The 20,413-nt window shown below is 35.1% G+C and overlaps 1 protein-coding gene across 11 annotated transcripts in view; it reads right to left on the minus strand.

Annotated features, from left to right (window-relative positions):
• Positions 1-20,413, minus strand: part of LOC149806101 (uncharacterized) — a 106,791-nt gene that overhangs the window by 17,614 nt on the left and 68,764 nt on the right. For 6 of the 11 annotated variants that reach the window (XM_089950990.1, XM_089950988.1, XM_089950985.1 and 3 more), the window contains 8 exons: positions 19,052-19,120; positions 14,547-14,606; positions 12,840-13,022; positions 8,324-8,402; positions 6,673-6,825; positions 4,565-5,040; positions 2,859-3,019; positions 1,891-2,059 (listed from right to left, as the gene is read on the minus strand). In XM_089950990.1, the coding sequence (XP_089807116.1) occupies positions 1,891-2,059; positions 2,859-3,019; positions 4,565-5,040; positions 6,673-6,825; positions 8,324-8,402; positions 12,840-13,022; positions 14,547-14,606; positions 19,052-19,120 (1,350 nt within the window). The remainder of the gene's footprint in view (positions 1-1,890; positions 2,060-2,858; positions 3,020-4,564; positions 5,041-6,672; positions 6,826-8,323; positions 8,403-12,839; positions 13,023-14,546; positions 14,607-19,051; positions 19,121-20,413) is intronic. The other 5 variants (XM_089950992.1, XM_089950987.1, XM_089950991.1 and 2 more) reach the window with 3 other exon arrangements.

Raw genomic sequence — 20,413 nt, forward strand, 5'->3', positions numbered from 1 at the left:
AAAACTATGCAGTAACAAACTCTAACTTACCATCAAACAATACAGTAATGAACTCCAAAATACCATCAAACAATGCAGTAATGAACTCCAAATTACCATATAACAATGCTGTAATGAACTCCAATGTACCATCAAAAAATGCAGTAATGAACTCCAACTTACCATCAAACAATGCAGTAATGAACTCCAACTTATCATCAAATAATGCAGTAATGAACTCCAAATTACCATCAAACAATGCAGTAATGAACTCCATCTTACCACAAAACAATGCAGTAATGAACTCCAACTTACCATCAAACAATACAGTAATGAACTCCAAAATACCATCAAACAATGCAGTAATGAACTCCAAATTACCATATAACAATGCAGTAATGAACTCTTACTTACCATCAAACAATGCAGTAACAAACTCCATATTACCATAAAACAATGCAGTAATGAACTCCAACTTACCATCAAACAATGCAGTAATGAACTCTAACTTACCATCAAACAATGCAATAATGAACTCCAACATACCATCAAACAATGCAGTAATGAACTCCATCATACCATAAAACAATGTAGTAACAAACTCCAACTTACCATTAAACAATGCAGTAATGAACTCCAATGTACCATCAAACAATGCAATAATGAACTCCAACTTACCATCAAACAATGCAGTAATGAACTCCATCATACCATAAAACAATGCAGTAATGAACTCCAACTTACCATCAAATAATGCAGTAATGAACTCCAAATTACCATCAAACAATGCAGTAATGAACTCCAACTTACCATCAAACAATGCAGTAATGAACTCTAACTTACCATCAAACAATACAGTAATGAACTCCAACTAACCATCAAACAATGCAGTAATGAATTCCATCATACCATTAAACAATGCAGTAACAAACTCCAACTTACCATCAAACAATGCAGCAATGAACTCCAAATTACCATCAAACAATGCAGTAATGAACTCCAACTTACCATCAAACAATGCAGTAATGAACTCCATCATACCATAAAACAATGCAGTAATGAACTCCAACTTACCATCAAACAATGCAGTAATGAACTCCATCATACCATAAAACAATGCAGTAATGAACTCCAACTTACCATCAAATAATGCAGTAATGAACTCAAATTACTATCAAACAATGCAGTAATGAACTCCGACTTACCATCAAACAATGCAGTAATGAACTCCAGCTTGCCGTCAAATAATGCAACAATGAACTCCAAATTACCATAAAACAATTCAGTAACAAACTCCAACTTACCATCAAACAATGTAGTAATGAACTCCATCATACCACAAAACAATGCAGTAATGAACTCTATATTACCATCAAACAATGCAGTAATGAACTCCAACTTACCATAAAACAATGCAGTTATGAACTCCAACTTACCATAAAACAATGCAGCATTGAACCCTCTTCTTACCATCACACAAAACAATAAAGAACCATTTTACCATCATGCATTATAGCCATGTGCCCCTTCTAACCATTATATTATACAGTACAGTAATCACCTGTCTTTTTAACACTGTGCTGTATATTATTGTACAATACAGTACTGAACCCCATCTTACCATCATATAATACATTAGAGAACTCCCACTTACCATGAAAAACACAGCAATGAAAACCCTTCTTGCCATCACAAAATTTGCATGGGTTAATAGAATAAAGGACCATCTTCTTACAATCATACAATACAGTAATTAAGCTCTTTCTTACCATCAAATAATTAACAAAGGTCAATACAGTAATTAACCTCTTTCTTACCATCAAACAATTAACAAAGGTTGATATAATAATTAATCCCTTTCTTACCATCAAACATTTAAAACAGCAATGCAGTAATTAACCCCTTTCTTACCATCAAACAATTAACATGACCATTCATGGCAGCTATGTGGACTGCATTGTAACCTGTCTGGGTCTCCATATTGAGGTTCGTAGAAACATTAGCTATCCACTTCACAACATCAACACGGCCATGTTGAGCTGCACGGTGTAGTGGTGTGTAACCTTTGTCATCCTTCTCTCTGGAACAAGAAGACAAAATGCTTTGTCATAGAATAACTCCAGTTATATCCTTTTTCATGTCATAATATGACCATCAAACAATCAATTACCATCAAACAACTAACAATTAATGAATTTCATTTCATTTCATGAACAGGGCTCATTATTATATTGCCCCATGTTAATTGTGTGATGGTAATTTAATAATTTAAATGTTGCCTAGATTAGGTTTGGGTGATGGATTACGTACCTGTTAAACATGGTTTATTGGACATTTGTTTTCTGTTCTGCCTTCATATTGTCATGAAGTCAAAATTTTCTATGAGGTCAATCATGTAATTTTAAATTCAATCACGATGTCAACCTTTTTAAAAACTGGTGTATTGTTTGCATAAGTTCTGTAGAAGAATTTTTTCCTGTCAGATTACAAATGAAGAGGATACTACTTAAAACAAGTCCCCAATCTATTTGGATTGGGTTTAATTTAATGGCACTAGGCACTTCTTTGTCTATCTGGACAAAAGGGTTGCAAGGTGGTTTTATTTTCACCTCTTTTCATGCAACAAAACTGTAGTAGCTGAGTAGTAATAGATATGTGTTACTAAATGAAGAAGACAGCTCTGGGAATTTACATATGTTACGAAATGAAGAAGACTAATTCTTTGAGCTCTGGGAATGGATATGTGTTACTGAATGAAGAAGACTTATTCTATGAGCTCTGGGAATGGATATGTGTTACTGAATGAAGAAGACTTATTCTATGAGCTCTGGGAAGTACATGTACTGAATATGTGTTACTGAATAATGAAGAAGACTTACTCTTTGAGCTCTGGGAAGTATTGGATAAGTTTCTGAACCCTATCCAAGTCCCCAGCCTTAGCAGCATCATGGATTGAGGGTCCACTCAAAATCTTTTTCTTTTCCATATCCTCTTTCATCTCCTTCCCCTTCCTTGATGCCTCAGCAGCCTCCAGTCCTGCCTTCAATTAATGAGAAAATAGCCAATTGTGATATAATTATACCTACAAGGCCATGCAATCACTAATTGTTTCAAGTGGTTCAAATATTTAACATTGTCTAGAGACAGAAGAAATCAAAGAAGGAATTCAAGTTACTCATGGTTCATACAGAAATTTCCAACTAAAACTTAAGGACTTTTAAGTGTCTTATCACCCAGTTTTAAGGCCCCATTAAAAATTTATTAATGTAAACTTTCACAAATGTGTTTATGCATATTTTTGATGCTACAAAACACATAAATAAGAAGTCTTTCTCCTACCACATAAAAACTGATCAGCAATGTTGTCATCAGGAAACTTAACTGGAAAATCATTCTCTTTTTCATCATGTCAGAATTTTTTTCTTCAATTAATGGAACATCACTCTGCTAAGAAAAAGTAATGGCTATAATGATTATGTATAATATGAGATCCAGTTAAATGTGCAGATATTGTGCAATGCCAGTAAGTGGTGCGTTTTGACAACTGGTATACATTCTTTATTTCAGACCAAAATTTCACAGTTTAGAGAAATATTTAAACAAATCCAAATATAATTCATTTTGTGGAAGGAAGCTTTAAGGGCTTAAGGATTTCTAAAAGCTGCCTGTGAAATTCAAGGACTTTTCAAGGCTGTGTGAACCATGTTACTTGTCTATATTAATTTATTATATTACCTTAAATCCATTTAAAATAAATAAATTTGCTAAGATACTCAACAAAGAAACAAAAGACTATATTCCATTCAAATGTTTTCTTTTGATCTTTAGGCAACACAACATATTATATTCACTTTAATAAACTTTTCAACTGAAAGTTTAGAGTCAAAATCTTTAGGTTCAGGGCCTTCCTCCTCGCTTTCATTGACTTTGCTATAGTTTTGACTTTGAAATGGCAAAGACCATTTGTCCTAATACAATTATGTGATGAGAAGCCTTGCTCACATGCCACTGAAGGTATAGGTGAAACCAACAACACCTTAGCAAAAACAGAAAAGTCTGGATATTTTAAGTTGCCATTGCAAAAAGACATTTGATAATCACTTGAAAACAAAAGCCTATTTTGCACATGGTACCATGGACCAGCCAGATTTAAATGAAATGACCATTTTTCATGTGCTTCAGTGACCTAATTTTGTCTTACTGATCATTATTATAAAAACTCAATTGGCATTTACATATTGTTTGACTATTCTCACCTTCCGATGTGCTGATAAACCCTACCCACCCCGATACATATATGCATAGATGCTTATATGAATCAGAGTTAGCGTCAATCTAAAATAAGCACTGGCATATAAATGCACACAAGTATATAATTGTTTATTATGCTAGATAAACAACAAAATAAACTACTTCCATGATGTACATTCACAAGTAATTTACTCACTGAGATTGACAGTAATGTTATTGATTCACATGGACAATTTATCATTGGAATGAGTTATTGTTGCTAAAAAGTCTCTAGCGATCTATATCTGAATAAAGAAAAGACAATACATGTACTTTACCGCAAGGCTAAAATTACCTTATATCCAGTCAGATATTCTTTTTCAGGCTTGGCTTTCTCAGAATCACCTGAATCTTTATTGTCTACTGTTGTGTCTGAGTCTGAGTCAGAGTCAGAGTCAGTTGAGCTGTCTGAACGTCTAGCTTGTGGTTTTCGTTTTGCTTCTGAGTCTCGTCGAGCTCTTGACTTGAGTCTTTCTTTTTTGCGTTGGGGAAAGGAAAATGTTGGGCCTTTATGTTCTTGGCTTTTAGCATCTTTTTGTGTCTTTTTTCCCACTGACTCCACGCTGGCAGTGCTCCCTGTGGTGTAGATATAGGAGGAAGTTGAACCAGTGCTGCTCTCTGATGAGTCAGAATCAGCTTCACTTCCACGTATTGACACATTGCTGATCTTATCTTTGGACAGATGACCACTGGAGGAGGAAGACTTTGTTTTTTCTGATTCTGCTGTTTTGTTAACAGCTATTTTCATGCCTGGCTTTTCTCTGTTATAGTCTGTAAAGGGTGAAATCACACAGATCAATGAAAAGATATGTTTTTAAGAATAATTAAAAAAAAGAAACAATGTAACACAAGAATATTGTCAAAATTAAGTTTTAAGAATCAAGAAAATGGGCCAAACAATGTCCCACTATTATGCATATTCTCTCTGACATAAAGGGAATCCATTACATGTTGTTTGTGTGGGATAGGAAAATCCTACTTGAGAATCACAGCCAAGTTCCTGCCAACATAGTCCAATCCTAAGAGTGGCACTTCCCAAAGCTATTCACATGTTGGAAATATTGTCTCTCATTTCTCACCAGGAAATGGTGTTGGATAAAGAAAATCTTCATATCAATGGCACAGATAGGGATTTAGAAATATGGAGTATTTTCTATCAAAATTCACAGAATTAGAAAGAGCATGAATAATTTAGTTTACAACAAGATTTACTGTTTTCATGATGTCCAAATTTGTCTTTTCAATAACAGACATGCAAAATCATTGCCAGCATTCATGATGTCATATGCGTAGTGATATCATAAACAATGTGAGTGCACATGTGGGATGACTCATTGGTTCCTATTTCAAGGATAGGTGTGCCTAATTCTAATGTTCTTTATTGGAAGGGCACCCCCACCTTCCCATAATAGTACAGTTTGATATTAGAAATGAGGTCTCCTTATACTAATGTATGTTGCAAGCAAAATGTGGTACCATATATACTCACTTATAAGACGAGTCCAACTGCAAACCACAGAAACCCGGATCTGTCGCATAATGTGTCTGCAGATCTGGGTCTGTACAGTTTGTTTGGAGTAATTAGTATAACAAACAACATAGGCCCTGATCTGTAAGTGCATTAAGCAATGTCAAATCAGACTCTATGCTGTTTGCAGTTTGACTTGACTTATAAGTGAGTATATACAGTATACAATGTTGTTTATGGAAGGTCCAAAAAGTGTTTGATGTTACAAATGAGGTCTCATTATACTAATTATGTTACAAGCATAATATGGGGTATGTTATACACAGAAACATGAAAATTCTTTTAATTAAATTAAATTATTACAGGGGGTATTTGAATAGTTCTGAATATTTTATCATAGCTTTTATGTTTCTTCAAAACTGTTAATACATTTTATGCTGATTGATGGACAATATAATGGTCTATAAAAAAATCTGCAGCTGCACATGCAGCACACCTGCAGATACATGCAGCACATGGGACACCTGCAGATACAAGCAACACATGGGATGCCTGCAGATACATGCAGCACATGGGACACCTGCAGATACATGCAGCACACAGGACACCTGCAGATACATGCAGCACATGGGACACCTGCAGATACCTGTAGATACATGTGACACCTGCAGATACATGCAGCACATGGGGCACCTGCAGATATACGTAGATACATGGGACACCTGCAGACACATGTATATACATGGGACACCTTCAGATACATGCATCTGATGTAACTTAGATAAATGACAGTGACATAAAATGGGGAGTACTTTGAGGTGATGCACTGATGTACTGTTCACTAACAAAGAACTTTGTTGTACAGCATTCTAATAATCAGAAATTTATAAATAACCCTATATTATTGGATCTGTACCGAATACTGGATATCGCACCTTCTATGAAGCTTCGTTCCATCTCTATCTCCAGTACTCTGTAGGTCTTACGATCCCCATCTGTTCCAGATAGCCATTGGTTACAATTGAAATCATATATCTTCTTATCATACATGTCATACACTGTCACCCCCTCCAAGAACCATGCATAACCTGTGGAAAAATATGTCATTCCTATAAGCAGAGATATATACAATACAATTTCATGCAAAGGTTTTCATACTTTATTTATTATCATTTTTTGTGCCTTATATGCACAAGTTATTGTTATTGTTGTTGTTGTTGTAGGGTTTAATGCCATTTTTCAGCACAAGATGGGCTATACATGGCAGCCAGTATAAATGGTGGAGCAAGAACCCATAAAAAAACCCTGAAAGAACCACTGACCTATGAGAAGCTACCAACAAACTTTCCCACATACCTACATTGACCAAACTCGAAACTCGAACCCACACAGACAAAGGTGAGATGGCAGTGATCCATAATGGTTAGCGCTTTTGACCACTCAGGGCCACTATAAAAGTGTCATTTTGGTATCAAGAATTTGGCTTGTCAATACGTAAATGGTAGTTGCAACAATCATGTATTCATCTTCTTAGTTTATCTGTCTCCTATGAAACTTAAACCCTTAAACTCATTCAACTTTATATAAAAATTGTGGATCCCAGTCTTGCAATTGAGGAATTGTGGATACTGATGGAAGTTTATTGTTGTGTGTGTGTGTGTGTGTGTGTGTGTGTGTGTGTGTGTGCATGTAAATATTTATGTATGTGTGTTTGTAGGTTGGTCAGTTGGTTGTTTGGTATATATCTATATATATATATATATATATATATATATATATATATATATATATATATATATATATATATATATATATATATATATATATCTATATAGTACCATACTTGCTATGCAGTATTTATTAACAGTTAAATTCTAAACATGTACATATAACAAATTGCAACACAAGTTTTCAAAGATAAGCCATTCCAAAATAAATGTAAGAAAGAAGTACTTCAAGATAATAAGTAATGATGTTAAAATTCTGTAATATTTATGATATAAAAGGCAAGTTGATTTCTTCCTGCACAAGTAACATTTATTTTTACTTTCTGGCTGTCAAGTGCAAAAATGATTCCAGCTTTGTCAGTCACAAAAACCTATCCAATCAAAAGCTTAAGATTTAAACAAACCAATAGAAAAGCAGTGTGGGTGTTTCCCCAACTGCAATGCTAGTGGTCCAACAAAGAGTTGTTGTTACTGCCAGGGAAAAATCTGTGGTCAGATGGAGATTGCTCAAAGGATGTAATTCAGAAAGTGTCTGTTTGCACATCATACATGGGTACATACAGTGAATGCTGGTGCAGTCTATTTGTTTGCACATCATACATGGGTACATACAGTGAATGCTGATGCAGTCTATTTGTTTGCACATCCTACATGTGTACATACAGTGAAAGCTGGTGCAGTCTATTTGTTTGCACATCATACATGGGTACATACAGTGAATGCTGGTGCAGTCTATTTGTTTGCACATCTTACATGCGTACATACAGTGAATGCTGGTGCAGTCTATTTGTTTGCACATCATACATGGGTACATACAGTGAATGTTGTTGATAGTTCAGTCATGCTGCATGATACTTACGTAACTCTCGCCTGTCATGACCAATTCTAATTTTCTTAATTTTCCCAACATGATGGGCTGCCAATATAAACTTATCTTCCTGAAAAGAGGAAAGTAACAGATATCCCAGTAATAGGACTTCATGATTTTCTAACATTAAATAGTTCGGTTATAATAATACCTGGTTATGATTAACATCTACACTATTGTACATTGAGATACCTAGTTATGATTAACATCTATACTACTGCATATTGAAATATCTAGTTAAGATTAACATCAGCACTACTGTACATTGAGATACCCGGTTACAATTAACATCTACACTACTGTACAATGAGATACCCTGTTATGATTAACATCTACACTACTGTACAATGAGATACCCTGTTATGATTAACATCTACACTACTGTACAATGAGATACCCTGTTATGATTAACATCTACACTACTGTACATTGAAATATCTAGTTAAGATTAACATCAACACTACTGTACATTGAGATACCCGGTTACAATTAACATCAACACTACTGTACAATGAGATACCCTGTTATGATTAACATCTACACTACTGTACATTGAGATACCTGGTTATGATTAACATAAACACTACTGTACATTGAGATACCTGGTTATGATTAACATCTACACTACTGTACAATGAGATACTCTGTTATGATTAACATCTACACTACTGTACAATGAGATACCCTGTTATGATTAACATCTACACTACTGTACAATGAGATACCCTGTTATGATTAACATAAACACTACTGTACAATGAGATACCCTGTTATGATTAACATCTACACTACTGTACATTGAGATACCTGGTTATGATTAACATAAACACTACTGTACATTGAGATACCCTGTTATGATTAACATCTATACTACTGTACATTGAAATATCTAGTTAAGATTAACATCAACACTACTGTACATTGAGATACCCTGTTATGATTAACATCTACACTACTGTACAATGAGATACCCTGTTATGATTAACATCTACACTACTGTACAATGAGATACCCTGTTATGATTAACATCTACACTACTGTACAATGAGATACCCTGTTATGATTAACATCTACATTACTGTACATTGAGATACCTGGTTATGATTAACATGTACACTACTGTACATTGTGATACCCAGTTATGATCAACATCTACACTACTGTACATTCAGATCCCTAATTATGATTAACATACACTACTGTACATTGAGATCCTGAGTTACCATTAACATACGCTACTGTACACTGAGATACCCAGTTATGATAAACATCTACACTACTGTACATTGAGATACCCAGTTACGATTAACATCAACACCACTGTACATTAAGATACTTGGTTACGATTAACATCTACACTACTGTACACTGAGATACCTGGTTACAATTAGCATCTACACTACTGTATATTTAGATCCCTAAGTACGATTAATGTACACTACTGTACAATGAGATACCAGGTTGAGATTTACATTTATACTCATACCCAAAGAAGATTATTATTTGAAAAATATTTTATCTATATTGAGATCCATCACATCATAATGAGCTGTCATAATTGAAAAATTCATGATGTTTCAACTGTAAAGTAAATGAATGATATTAGACCTAACTATGAGATAGTTGTGTATATATGGAAATGATAACATATGTGCTCATAAGGTTTGCAATTTATGACACAAGCTGGATACATGTACACATAATTACATGTGCATGTAGTTATTTGCCTTAGCTACATGTAGAATACAGTATTATTAGCTAGATCTATCAATAACCAAGTGATATGGAATACCCCCCTGCTTTAAAAGTAATAATTTGATAAGTCCAAATGCTTTATAAGACACTAACTACATTCATGATACAAGTGCACACCAAGTTTTCATGAACACATCTTACATGGTTCTGGGAATATTAAACAGAAAAGAATGTGACTGATGGAGAGATGGAAACAGTTTATAATAAAAATGTATATTACCATGTATGAGATGTGGAGAGTACCCTATATGAGGATATTACCTTGTATGAGCTGTGTGGAGTTCCCTGTATGAGGATATTACCTTGTATGAGATGGGGAGAGTACCCTATATGAGGATATTACTTTGTAAGAGCTGTGTGGAGTTCCCTATATGAGAATATTACCTTGTATGAGATGTGGAGAGTACTCTGTATGAGGATATTACCTTTATGAGATGTGGAGAGTAAGAGCTGTATGGAGTTCCCTGTATGAGATGTGGAGGGTACCCTGTACCCTGTATGAGGATAATACTTTGTAAGAGCTCTGGAGGGTACCCTATATGAGGATATTACCTTGTAAGAGCTGTGTGGAGTTCCCTATATGAGGATATTATCTTGTAAGAGCTGTGTGGAGTTCCCTATATGAAGATATTACCTTGTACGAGATGTGGAGAGTACCCTATATGAGGATATCACCTTGTAAGAGCTGTGTGGAGTTCCCTATATGAGGATATTACCTTGTATGAGATGTAAAGAGTACCCTATATGAGGATATTACCTTGTAAGAGCTGTGTGGAGTTCCCTATATGAGGATATTACCTTATATGAGATGTGGGGAGTACCCTATATGGGGATATTACCTTGCAAGAGCAGAGTGGAATTCCCTATATGAGGATATTATCTTGTATGAGATTTGGAGAGTACCCAATATATGAGGATGTTACCTTGTATGAGATGTGGAGAGTACCCTATATGAGGATATTACCTTGTAAGAGCCGTGTGGATTTCCCTATATGAGGATATTACCTAAAATGAGATGTGGATAGTACCTTATACAAGGATATTACCTTGCATGAGATGTGGAGGGTACCCTATATGAGGATATTACCTTGTATGAGATTTGAGGAGTACCCTATATGGGGATATTACCTTGCAAGAGCTGTGTGGAGTTCCCTACATGAGGATAACACTTTGTAAGAGCTGTGTGGAGTTCCCTATATGAGGATATTACCTAAAATGAGATGTGGATAGTACCTTATACAAGGATACAGTAAAACATGTCTTGAGAGACCACTGCTATGAGAGACCACCTGTCTTGAGAGACCAGGTTCTCCATGTACAGATTTAGAGATTATATATTGTTATAACCTGTTATGAGAGACCACCTGTCATGAGAGACCATTATGTTTTGGCAGAAGGGGTGGTCTTTCAAGACAGGTTCCACTGTATTACCTTGCATGAGATGTGGAGGGTACCCTATATGAGGATATTACATTGTAAGACTGTAAAGGGTACCCTATATGAGGATATTACCTTGTATGAGATTTGGGGAGTACCCTATATGGGGATATTACGTTGCAAGAGCTCTGTGGAGTTCCCTATATGAGGATATTACCTAGTAAAAATGAGATGTGGAGAGTACCCTATATGAGGATATTACCTTGTATGAGAAGTGGAATTCCCTATATGAGGATATTACCTTGTATGAGACTTGGAGAGTACCCAATATCAGGATATTACCTTGTATGAGATGTGGAGAGTACCCTAAATGAGGATATTACCTTGTAAGAGCTCTGTGGAGTTCCCTATATGAGGATATTACCTAGTAAAATGAAATGTGGAGAGTACCCAATATGAGGATATTACATTGTAAGAGCTGTGAAGGGTACCCTATGTGAGGATATTACCTTGTATGAGATGTGGAGGGTACCCGATATGAGGATATTGCCTTAAAGAGCTGCAAAGGGTACCCTAAATGAGGATATTATCTTGTATTTGATGTGGAAAACACCCTATGTGAGGATATTACATTGTAAGAGCTGTGAAGGGTACCCTGTGTGAGGATATTACCTTGTATGAGATGTGGAGGGTACCCGATATAAGGATATTGCCTTTAAGAGCTGTAAAGGGTACCCTAAATGAGGATATTATCTTGTATTTGATGTGGAGAACACCCTATATGAGGATATTACCTAGTAAAATGATATGTGGAGAGTACCTTATACGTGGATATTACCTTGTATAGATGTGGAGAACACCCTCTATGAGGATATTACCTTGTATGAGATGTGGAGAACACCGTATATGAGGATATTACCTTGTATGAGATGTGGAGAGTGCCCAATATGAGGACATTACCTTGTAAGAGCTGTGAAGGGTACCCTATGTGAGGATATTACCTTGTATAAGATGTGGAGGGTACACAATATGAGGATGTTGCCTTTAAGAGCTGTAAATGGTACCCTAAATGAGGATATTATCTTGTATTTGATGTGGAGAACACCCTATATGAGGATATTACCTTGTACGAGATGTGGAGAGTACCCTATATGGGGATATTACCTTGCATGAGCTGTGTGGAGTTCCCATATGAAGATATTACCCTGTATTAGATGTGGAGAGTTCCTTATATGAGGATATTACCTTGTAAGAGCTGTGTGGAGATCCCTATATGTGGATATTGCCCTGTATTTTTCAAATATTTCCTACAACTGCAAAAAATGAATACAGTTCAACAAGAACAATAAGAAGTCACATCTGGCTGGTATCATACCCTTCCTCTCTGGAACTTTATCTTATTTGTACTTGAATCTGTCAGACCAAAATCCTTGGTTCTGCCCTTTTCTCCATATATTGCCATTTTTACAAAAGCTTCAGTGCTGGCACCAACTCTGCTCCCCGTCCGTACATACACCTGGTATTCGGCCCAAGGTCCATCCTTCACCTCATCCTCCATCTGGCAAAGAAAGAAAAAGGAATATGTCATATAGTTCACTAAATATATCCCCAGTAATCTAATGGTCATTCAGATTTTTTGCAATTACATTAACTATATTTTTAATAATTTTCAACTTATGTTGGATTCGTAGGATGGACAGTGCATTATTTGTACCATTTTCAAATGTATGATCTACTCTGAAAACCTGTGAATCACAATTGATTTACTGAATTCTACCAAAAAAAGTGTATATGAAACCTTTTCCAGAAGACAATCTTCACTCCTTTATTTGAAATGCAGGAGATCTTGTGATTACTGCAGGAGTGCTAAGATGGTTGAAAATTAATGGTATTTTAATAAATGCTGAAAAATAATAAAGTATTAGGTTTTAAGTACCAATTATGCTCACTAATCTGAGTCAAGACGACCCCAATAACTGTCACTATTACCCTATATAAATGATAAATCAGTGCAATGAAAATGTGGTCTCTCAAGACAGTTTGTCTTTCATGGCAGTGATCCCTCAATAAGGTTTTAATGTACTTCCAATAAGTTAAAATACAACTTATACAAAACTGAACAAAAATTATTGATGACAAAAATTTATTTCAATAAAATAAACGAAAAACAATTTACACTATGTTCAATTTTTCAACAAGAAAGAACATAAACAGTAATCTACCATGATGTTGAAAATGTACACAAAATCAATATGAACTTAAAATATATGAGGTGTAAAACTGTTCTACAAACATGTCAGTAAGAAGGCTATACACAGAATGATAGGAAATGTCAGAGATTAGTGGCTGAAACTCAGACATGAATGAATTGTTGAACATAAACATTATTTAAAAGATTTTTTTTAGATTTCACTTCATTACTTTCACACTGAGACTGGTAAAGTAAATAGCGATGCACATCTACTAGTTACCTTGCCAGTAGCTTCTAGTGGGTCGGTGGTTCTTCCCGGGGTTTTCCCGGGTTCTTCCTCCACCATTAATACTGGCCGCCATACATAGCCTATCGTGTGCTGAAAAATGGCGTTAAACCCCACAACAACAACAACAACAACAACTACTAGTTACCTTGCATGCAAGTTTTATAGTTGGTGTAAACAAATTTACCATCATGTCCAATTACATACTGGAATCTAAGATGTATGGTATTTTATTCATAACAAAAAGTTTCACAGAACTAAACCATTTGCAGGCTGTAAATATATAAGGATCAATATGAGTGTTATTTAAGCATTGTGTTTAATAATGCATATGACATGAGATGCTTACAGAAAGCAGTCTTGTAAAGTAGTTTATTTCAAGCAAGCACAAGTTTGAGATTCAGTTTATTATGTAACTGCACGATCTTTGCATACATCAATGGCTGTTAAAAGTATTAGATATTAATTCACACTATGTTATATGACATTTATCACATGATATTATTATGTAGCTTATACTTAGGAATGTATGATATACTGCATAACATTGTTAAATTAAAATAATTATTAACTGCAGCCATGTAATATTTCTCCTGATGCATTACCTTTATCTCTGATGTGTAGGTTCCCCGATCATGTTTATTTTTGGAAGGGGCTGTTATGTTCTAAAAAAGTTATGGCACACAATTAATAGATGAGATCTCTGAAGTAACAAATACTGGTTCATTTACATTTTTCAGACGCAAATAATGTTATTCAAGGATACTGTCTCAATTTAAATTTTCTTTCTATAATTAGCTTGCCTGTCATGATAAAATACAAATACTTAATAGCGGAATATGAATAAAAACCAATGAAATATTGTCTGTACTTTTTTAATTTCTTTATTTTTATCACGTTAAATACATTCTTAGACTTTCAAATGTGAAAATACAAGATTCTCTGTTATGTCTTGCAGCTCTTGAATATTTCTTTCTAAAAGGAGTAATGCTGGCAGCAAGATAAACAAGAATTTTGTAGCTTAGAACAATAAATGGAAACTGCAATACCATCTGAGTCTGGAAATCCATTCTTGTCCAAGATATCTGACTCACCATGATTCACTTCTCGGTAGACTAACTTGTCAGCATTGTTGCATCTCAAATGATCAAATATTTGACTACATGTTCAAAAAGTAAAATATTGCCACACACAGCGTTATCCCAAACCTACCCGTCCATTCAGTCACTCTAATTTTATGAAAAGCCTCTTCATACAATTCAACTTAGAAATTGTATACTCATGGAAATGATGCAATATGCATTAATGTATTAATTCTTTTCATGTCTACCATGAAATTCAGTTTCAGCCAAATTTCTTTGGTCCATAAGGATTTGTTCTCAATGATTCAGCTGTACCTAAATCAAGTGTTTTTAGTCTAAATCAAACTTCTCAATGGTTCAGCTGTACCTACATCAAGTGTTTTTTTAGTCTAAATCAACATCTCAATGGTTCAGCTGTACCTAAATCAAGTGTTTTTTTAGTCTAAATCAACATCTCAATGGTTCAGCTGTACCTAAATCAAGTGTTTTTTAGTCTAAATCAACATCTCAGTGGTTCAGCTGTACGTGAATCAAGTGATTTTTTAAAGTCTATATCAACATCTCAATGGTTCAGCTGTACCTGAATCAAGTGTTTTTTAAGTCTAAATCAACATCTCAATGGTTCAGCTGTACCTAAATCAAGTGTTTTTTAAGTCTAAATCAACATCTCAATGGTTCAGCTGTACCTAAATCAAGTGTTTATTTAGTCTAAATCAAACTTCTCAATGGTTCAGCTGTACCTAAATCAAGTGTTTTTTATAGTCTAAATCAAACTTCTCAATGGTTTAGCTGTACCAAAATCAAGTGTTTTTTAAGTCTAAATCAACGTCTCAATGGTTCAGCTGTACCTAAATCAAGTGTTTTTTAGTCTAAATCTACATCTCAATGGTTCAGCTGTACCTAAATCAAGTGTTTTTTAGTCTAAATCTACATCTCAATGATTCAGCTGTACCTAAATCAAGTGTTTTTTAGTCTAAATCAAACTTCTCAATGGTTCAGCTGTACCTAAATCAAGTGTTTTTTAGTCTAAATCTACATCTCAATGGTTCAGCTGTACCTAAATCAAGTGTTTTTTAGTCTAAATCTACATCTCAATGATTCAGCTGTACCTAAATCAAGTGTTTTTTAAGTCTAAATCAACATCTCATAGGTTCAGCTGTACCTAAATCAAGTGTTTTTTAAAGTCTAAATCAACATCTCAATCGTTCAGCTGTACCTAAATCAAGTGTTTTTCAAGTCTCAATCCAACATCTCAATGGTTTTGCTGTACCTAAATCAAGTGGTTTTTTTAAGTATAAATCAACATCTCAATGGTTCAGCTGTACCTAAATCAAGTGTTTTTCAAGTCTAAATCCAACATCTCAATGGTTCAGCTGTACCTAAATCAAGTGGGTTTTTTAAGCCTAAATCCAACATCTCAGCTAGGAATTATTACATATGTGACAGAATCTTTTGTTTGTTAATGAAGAAAAGAATATTACATTGATCCAGTTTTGTACGTCTGTTAACACTTGTATCTGGGAGTGAAAAATCAGAAGGCTACCTGAATACTGTGTCTGAACTACCACATGTTGAATTCAGAAGGACCAGTGACTACCTGAATACTGAGTCTGAACTACCACATGTTGAATTCAGAAGGCCCAGTGACTACCTGAATACTAAGTCTGAACTACCACATGTTGAATTCAGAAGGCCCAGTGACTACCTGAATACTGTGTCTGAACTACCACATGTTGAATTCAGAAGGCCCCGTGACTACCTGAATAATGAGTCTGAACTACCACATGTTGAATTCAGAAGGCCCAGTGACTACCTGAATGATGGATCTATGCTACGATGTGTTGAATTTACCAAGCCTAGGGATTACCGGAATGACAGGTCTGAGTTACTTTGTGTTGAATTCAGTTACTCAGTGGACTGCTGTATGATATTGTAACCATGCATATGTTTATGTCACATCATAACTTTACAGTTTCATATCGATGGTCATTTTATGGATAGCTGAATTTAAGCTGGGGCTACAAGGTATTGTTTTCTGGTAGCCCGGTATACTTATGTTGAAATTTGTTAGACACCACATTCAGTTACAGCATAAGGCAACTTCTGTCAAATATATTCAAGGGTTCAGGAAAAATATTTTCCAAGCACTTGTCGCCTGTCCAACGGGTCTGCAATAGTTACTCATACTTATCATCCTTACACTCAACACAATATATTTCTTCATTATGCTATTTATACTCCTACTAGAACACCACCAGTACCTGGTGCAATCTTGATACTGAAATGGATACAATATCATGAAAATATCATGTTTTGGGTGAAAACAATTCAAAAACCTAGTCTTAAGGCAAACACAAAATGCGGCGAGGTTTGTACCCTAAAAATGAGTTTTACTCATTTTGTAATTGTATTCGCTCTTACCATGAACTTTTTGAGTCGTTTTCAACAAGCTACCATTTATCTTAATAAATTAGACCTGGGAAAAGGTAAGACCTAGAGAACCTCTAAAATTTTTATATATTTTTGTTATTTGGTCAGATTGTATCAAGCTTACCTCTGTCTTCACTCCAAACATAATATTTTCATCATCTAGACCTTTTAATAATGATCTTGAATTAGGTACCTGTGCAAAACACAAAGTCTGCTTCCTTTGCAACATTTTCTAGACAGATGACCATGATGCAGAAAAAGCAAACATACCCAACAACTTTTGTATGCTAGATGCCAAATAATGATAAACTTCTGTGCTTGTTAAGAGCAGAAAATGGCACCAAAGGAATTGGAATGCAAGGGTACAGTGAAACTTCCCCAAAGTATCCCCTTTGTAATCCCCAAAGTAGCCCCTTTTGTAACCCAGCTCGTTTTGCTGGATATTTTTGTTCTTCTGTATACTGTCCACCTCCATAAATCAAAGTCTTTTGGTCCCAACAGTATCCAGTACAGGAAAGTTTCACTGTATTTTGTTATTACCGAGGCAAAAAGCAAATGTGTATAGAAAATGCTGAGACTGGAAACATTCTCAACAAGAAAAAAATTATCAATTTTAGTACATTCTGTTGCAGCAAATTTCAGTTAAAAGATAGAAATAAGAAAATAATTGCATCAGAATGTAAAACTCAGTGCATAGAAATTGCATTTCAGTAGATTACTCTAGAGCTGGAGCTACAAAACTAATATGACCAAAAATTGTATGTACTCACTTATAAGTCAAGTCCACCTGTAAACTACACAGACGTAGATCTGCTGTTGCATAATGCACCAGCAGATCTGGGTCTCTGTAATTTGTTTGGAGTAATCAGTAGAACAGAAAAACAGACAATAATCTTAAGGAAAATTATGCTAAGACATATCCGGATCTTTGTTGTTTGCAGTTTAACTTGACTTATAAGCATGTATATAAGGTAGATGTATTTAAGCTGAATTTAATGTAGTTCAGTAAATGGTTACATATAATAATTATATCTAAAACATGGTTAAGAAAAGCAGAAAGGTGCATCTAAAAGAAACAGGTCATTCAAGAGTCTATTCAATACAAACAAGCTTCCTCACACCCTACATACCAGTTCATTGTACAATATAAATACTTGACAGGTACAAATATTCATGGTTGCCCATTACAGTAATAATTAACAATAACAGAGAAATAAAAATATACTAAAATTATGATGGAGATATAGTAAATTGAATTTCTCTACCATCCACTGTTGCCTGTTTATAAACAAATGCAACTGCAGGCTTCTTGGTGTTAAAATATGATCTGGACTTGACATTAATGTCAGTTGATATGCAGAGTGTATTCGTGATTTGCTTATTTAAACATTAACCACAAATAAGGTTACTTGCATGATGGACTATCTGAAGAGCTTGGACTTTTGATGGGCTTTTGTATATGTATTCAGATATCAATTTAGAATTGGTGACACAGAAAATTTATATGAGGAAATGGACTGGTAAGAAAAGCAGAAAATATGTACCCAAAAAGAAATTAGATTGCTCCAGTGTCTATTAGAATTAAACTAGTGAATTACCGCTGAATTCCAAGATGATGTATTTGTGCCAGTTTCAGCAGTAGATACTGGGGGAACTATTTCTTCTTGCTAAAGAACAATAATTCCACCATGAAAGATATCAAATTAATAAAAACAAGACAAAATTCAATTTATATGTAATGAATCATACAAACAATAATGCAAACTACTAAACCTATAAAATTCAATTCCTCTTTTGTAATTTCCAAGTAGGTACCACCGATTTTACCAGATTGTAGGATCTGACAACATATTCTGTGAGTTGGAGTAAATTTCATAACCTCATCAGATCCCATCACCCATCCCAGGTCATCCATGTGCATTGATTTCTAATGCAAAAGTCATCTTTGGGTATAATTTTAGTACGTTAGAATTTCAGATTGTGTGAAATATGCTACAATTGTGTCTGAAAAGATTCTTGTTGCATCGCATTTACAAGTTTACTCTAAATATAAAACTTATTACAAAAACACTTGTGAGGTATGGTCTTTTGGTTAAAAATATCACAAGGAAAATTCTTTGTATAAGAAATTTAGTAGTCCATGAGAAATTGAAGAACTGAGTCTGAGATGGTCCAAAATTCTGTGAGATTTCTCCTCACACTGTGGTATTTCACACGCATGTTTATAATGTTAGTATCAAACATATGAAAAAAACAAGTATTACTACTGCTGTAAAGAGACCCATGTGACACTAATTAAAATCATTAGGTAACTGCAATTGTGTAGATGTCCATGATGTCTCATTACACAGATGTAGAATTATTATAAAAGTAGAATAATGCACTTTTACAGGTGTAAGGATAATAGTGGGTTGGAAGATGGTCAAGGTAGCTGGGTTGGTAGACGGGTAGACATGTATATTAGTGGGTTGGAGGCAGGTCAGGGTATTTGGGTTGGTAGACTGGCAGACATGTATATTAGTGGGTTGGAGGCAGGTCAGGGTATTTGGGTTGGTAGACTGGCAGATATGTATATTAGTGGGCTGGAGGCAGGTCAGGGTATTTGGGTTGGTAGACTGGCAGACATGTATATTAGTGTGTTGGAGGCAGGTCAAGGTATTTGGGTTGGTAGACTGGCAGACATGTATATTAGTGGGTTGGAAGCAGGTCAGGGTATTTGGGTTGGTAGACTGGCAGACATGTATATTAGTGTGTTGGAGGCAGGTCAGGGTATTTGGGTTGGTAGTCTGGCAGACATGTATATTAGTGGGTTGGAGGATGGTCAAGGTAGTTGGGTTGGTAGACTGGCAGACATGTATATTAGTGGGTTGATGGCAGGTCAAGGTAGTTGGGTGAGTAGATCATGTTAAGTAGAGGAGACATCTGAGTAGTTATGTTTATACTATGGGCAGATAGGTATA

The sequence above is a fragment of the Sinohyriopsis cumingii genome, chromosome 2 (genome assembly GCF_028554795.1).
Source record: "Sinohyriopsis cumingii isolate HCF-2022 chromosome 2, ASM2855479v2, whole genome shotgun sequence".
Taxonomy (NCBI): Eukaryota; Metazoa; Mollusca; class Bivalvia; order Unionida; family Unionidae; genus Sinohyriopsis; species Sinohyriopsis cumingii.